This window comes from Daucus carota, chromosome 3 (assembly GCF_001625215.2).
Source record: "Daucus carota subsp. sativus chromosome 3, DH1 v3.0, whole genome shotgun sequence".
NCBI classification, from domain to species: Eukaryota; Viridiplantae; Streptophyta; class Magnoliopsida; order Apiales; family Apiaceae; genus Daucus; species Daucus carota.
Window position 1 is genome coordinate 34,311,505 of NC_030383.2, and position 4,749 is coordinate 34,316,253.

A 4,749-nucleotide genomic window follows, 5' to 3' on the forward strand; every position below is an offset into this window, starting at 1 on the left:
CATCAAGCCACTTAAGAATCTCCTTCTTCACCACTTCTTTCATGATTGGGTTGAGTCTTCTTTGATGCTCAACAGTGGGTTTACTACCCTCCTCAATCAGAATTTTATGTTGACAATAAGAAGGGCTGATTCCCTTGATATCTGCAATAGTCCATCCAATGGCTGATTTGAACTCCCTAAGAATTCTCAAAAGCTTTTCTTCCTCGATACCTGGAAGGTTAGATGCAATAATTACAGGTAATGTAGAAGCTTCGCCAAGAAAGGCATACCTTAGGTGTTCGGGAAGTTGCTTAAGCTCAAGTTTAGGAGCTTCAACAATAGAGGGTTTCAGCCGTTCATGAGAATCTTTCAACTCCGATAACCCAAGAGATTCGATTGGAGGATCCAACCGTCTTCTCCAAGGAGAAGCATTCAAGTATTGAAGGTGTTCTTCTTCCTCCTCACCACCGAATTCTGAGTCACCGGATATAACCCTTTCCAAGATGTCAGTTTTCAGCCTGTTATCAATTTCCGAATGGGCTGCAGCTTCGAGCATATCCACTTTAAAGCATTCCTCCTCATCTGATGGAAGTTTAATGGCATTGAACACATTGAAAGTGACCATCTGATCTTGAACTCTCATTGTGAGTTCACCCTTTTGAACATCAATCAAAGTCCGCCCCGTCGCAAGGAATGGTCTCCCCAAGATGATGGGAATCTTCTTATCTTCCTCAAAATCGAGAATGACAAAATCAGCAGGGAATATTAGCTTATCTACCTTTACCAACACATCTTCAACTATCCCCCTTGGGTATGTAATCGAACGATCAGCCAGTTGCAAAGACATATTAGTTGGTTTCAGCTCCGGAAGACCAAGTTGCAAGAAAATAGACAAGGGCATCAGATTGATGCTAGCTCCCAAATCACATAAACACTTGTCGAATGACTATTGCCCAATAGTACACGGGATTGTGAAGCTTCCCGGATCTTTCAGCTTCGGAGGCAATTTCTGCTGTAACACCGCACTGCATTCCTCAGTCAAAGCCACAGTTTCCAATTCCTCGAGTTTGAGTTTTCGAGATAGAATGCCTTTCATGAATTTAGCATAACTCGGCATTTGTTCCAGAGCCTCCACAAAAGGTATGTTGATTTGTAATTTCTTGAAGACCTCTAGAAATTTTGCGAATTGTTTGTCGAGCTTATGCTTTTGAAGTCTCTTCGGAAAAGGTGGAGGTGGATATACTTGCTTGACTCCAGTATCAGTTTTCGGGATAGACTTTTCGGCTGAATCCTTGTTTGCTTCTTCGTTGATTTTAGTCTTGTCAGCTTCAACAACAGTTTTTCCACTATCAGACTCAGATGGGAGTACGGGTGTTTCAACTTGTTGTTCACTCTCTTCCTTGTTTCGCTCTGTTGCTGATTCTTTATCCTTCGTAACCTTTCCGGACCTCAAGGTGACAGCCTGTACCTGTTCCTTCACTTCATTCTTGCCCGGATTGGCCTCAGTATCACTAGGAAGAGTTCCTTGTGGTCTATTTATCAACGCGTTAGCAATCTGCCCAATCTGATTTTCCAAAGTTTTGATTGACACCGCTTGGCTTTTAATCATTAATTTCATCTCTTCCCATTCAGATCTTTCGTTGGAAGACTGTCCAGCCACCCAATGATTTTGTTGTTGGAATCTAGGTGGATGGAATTGCTGCTTCGGTGCAAACTGTTGTTGAAAACCATAAGGGTTGAAAGGTCTAGCCCCTTGCTGCTGAAACTGCTGTTGCTGTTGTGGCATGAAGTTCTGATTATTGCTCCAGCTGAAATTCGGATGATTTCGATTATTCAGGTGATAAGTAGCCGGAGCTGGCTGCTGAGATCGCTGAAAATTGCTCACAAACTGAGCTGACTCGCTAGATATGGCACACTGATCAGTGGAATGTGTACCCGCACAAAGCTCACAAACTGAAGGTGGCTGCTGAATCCCCAAGTTTACCAAAGAATCCATCTTCATAGTAAGAGCCTTGATTTGCGCAGTCAAGGCTGTAGTAGCATCAACATCCAGAATCCCTGCTGCCTTGCCCTGATGAAGACGCTGAGTAGGATTCTGATATTCATTTGCAGCCATCATCTCGATCAACTCATAAGCCTCCTCATAGCTCTTAGTCAATAGAGCTCCACCTGATGCCGCATCGAGCATTGGTCTCGATTGAGGACCCAAGCCATTATAGAAGCAATTGATAGCCATCCAATCAGGCATCCCATGATGTGGGCACTTCCGAAGCATCTCTTTGTAGCGTTCCCATGCTTCACAAAGAGTTTCACCATAGCTGAGAGAATTGAGTGATAGCATTCCTTAGTGCAGCTGTTTTGGCCATAGGGAAGAACTTAGAAAGAAATTTCTGAGCCAGATCCTCCCATGTCGTAATAGATCCTGCAGGAAGAGAATGTAACCATCCCTTAGCTTTATCCCTCAGAGAAAACGGGAACAACCTCAATTTAATGGCATCTTCCGTAACACCATTGAACTTGAAAGTGTCACAGATCTCAATGAAGTCTCGAATATGCATATTAGGATCCTCTGTCGGAGAACCCCCAAACTGTACTGAGTTCTGTACCATCTGAATAGTGCTAGGTTTGATTTCGAAAGTGTTGGCCTGAATCGCTGGCCTGACAATGCTCGACTGAATGTCATTGATTTTCGGCTCAGAGAAAGCCTTAAGAGCCTTAGTATCATTAACTGCTGGTGGTTGATCATCCATTGTAATACTCACTTCTGTTTCTTCCTTAACCAATGCTTCTTTACGAGCCTGAGAACGTGTTCGCATACACGTCTCTCAAGTACCTGAAACACACACAAACGAACTAAAGTGAGAAAAGAATCCAAGTCAGTGAACTTTAACGACCACTGATGACAAGCACATAAACTAAAATATAACACCGAGTCCCCGGCAGCGGCGCCAAAAACTTGTTCGCACAAAATCACGCAAGCGTACGTGGTCACAAGTAGTATAGAATCAAATTCAGTTCGTTCCCACAGAGACTGGTGTATTCAGAAATATGTAGTTATGCACCAATGTATGATTATTGTTCAATGCTTAGACAAGTAACAATTTGGTTGGTTTTAACTAAATTAACTAATTAAGTCGAATTATAACTAGAGAATTAAAATCGAATTACTATGGAGAATGAAACATGGGATTCTAACTTCATTATATACTTCCTTCAGAGCTATGCCTTGTCGATATGTGATGGTTGATAACTAATCAGATAACACGAAACTAATACTCGCTAACTGTCGTTATACGTGCACCATGCTGCTACACATCCACAATTAAGATAGAAGGTAAACAGAAACCAATTATGCTTAGACCCTATATGTCTATAGAATTTGAAAGCATAACGGTTGAAGAACAAGTTATCTATCAAGATTACATAGGGCGATGCAAGATGAGTAAAATCACACCACTAATCATGTATATCGAATACATAATCCTATGTTCGCATTGCAAGTTCTAAATCAATATATCCACTGTCGCTTCAATAAAGATTAACACACAATCCAAGATGTTAGCTACGCATCCAAGACGAATAAGCACAACCAATACGAAGAAATCAAACATTCATCACATAAATAATTAAGGCAAATCAACTACTGAAATCCATATATAAATCCGCTAGAATCCCACGATAATGATTAGCTCATAATCGAACTTCTCATCATCATGGGTTCGAATGTAAACATGGTACTGAACATGAAAAACAAAGTTAAAGTACGAGAATAAGAGTTAAGAAACAAATCCGAAACGAGCATCCAAAGTTACGCCTACTTCGAAGAATTACAAAAGTTTTTAGCTATGAAATTCGATCTCGATCTTCTCCGTAGCCGTCACGTGCTCCTTGGAATGATTCTAGGTTATGTTTTTAGTCCCCCAAGTCTTTCTTATACTTCCCCAACGAACGGGCCTTCAAACGGATCAAAAAAAGTCAAAACGGGCCAAAAATCCCGCATCAGCGCTCAGGCCGGGGCCTCACAGCTCAGGCCGGGGCCTCACATCTCAGGCCGGGGCCTCACATCTCAGGCCGGGGCCTCACATCAGCAGAATACTTCTTTGCCCATAACTCTCTCCTCGGGCATCCGATTGCTTCGCCGTTTTTTTTCAATGAAAGCTATGATTCTCCTCTTCGTCCTCCTTCCAAGAAACCTACACAACAAAACACTAAAAAAAATATCAAAAACACCAAAAGCTTGAGGCCATTCCACCATTTTAAGTCAAAACGAAAGCTTCCAAGTGGATATGAAATCCACTTATCAGAGATCAATCCGTTAGAATGAGAAGGTTGAATGCTATTATCCGAGGTTCCTGATGTTGTTTCTGAATGATAAGATGAATGAGGCTGATAGGAACATGTATGTTGATTCTCCTGTGGTTCTTATTCTGAGGACTTGTGCCAAGATCCAGACAAGGCTGGTCAACAAGAAGAAGCATGAGAATGTGCCTAGCTCTAGTTGTGACACCATTCATGCTGGAGCAGTTTAGTGCTCCACTTCAGCCTGTTCAAGTCCCTGATCCTCTACAACAGATGGCTCCAGAACAGCAACATCAACAACAATATCAACAGTTTGATCAGCAACAACCGGAACCAGAACAACAACCACCTCAACAGCACCTCTAGCCAGTCAGCCACTGCTACTCATCTAAGACTACCAATCATCCAGGCAGTCCTCACATCACTCTCCCTGCAACCCTCCATACAACTCACCATACCAATCACATCACC

General features: G+C 42.3%; 1 protein-coding gene and 1 non-coding gene across 2 annotated transcripts; one reads left to right on the forward strand and one right to left on the reverse strand.

The window, feature by feature from the left end:
• Positions 1–925: 925 nt before the first annotated feature.
• Positions 926–2,795, reverse strand: LOC135151506 (uncharacterized). The gene is made up of 3 exons (XM_064089988.1): positions 2,638–2,795; positions 1,571–2,297; positions 926–1,417 (listed from the first exon to the last, which is right to left on the reverse strand). The coding sequence occupies exons 1-3, from the start codon at positions 2,793–2,795 to the stop codon at positions 926–928; spliced, it is 1,377 nt and encodes a 458-aa protein (XP_063946058.1).
• On the forward strand, positions 2,226–2,330 carry LOC135151802 (small nucleolar RNA R71). The gene has a single exon (XR_010290719.1). It is a non-coding gene; the product is annotated as a small nucleolar RNA R71 (small nucleolar RNA).
• Positions 2,796–4,749: the final 1,954 nt, after the last annotated feature.

Bases quoted from the DNA above. Each gene is read 5' to 3' on its own strand.
- LOC135151506 (XM_064089988.1), bottom strand. From the start codon at position 2,795: ATGCGAACACGTTCTCAGGCTCGTAAAGAAGCATTGGTTAAGGAAGAA. The intron at 2,298-2,637 runs GCCAGCGATTCA...CAATTCTCTCAG, and splicing joins ATTCAGTCGAGCATTGTCAG to CTATGGTGAAACTCTTTGTG. The intron at 1,418-1,570 runs GTGTCAATCAAA...AGGTCCGGAAAG, and splicing joins TAATGATTAAAAGCCAAGCG to GTTACGAAGGATAAAGAATC.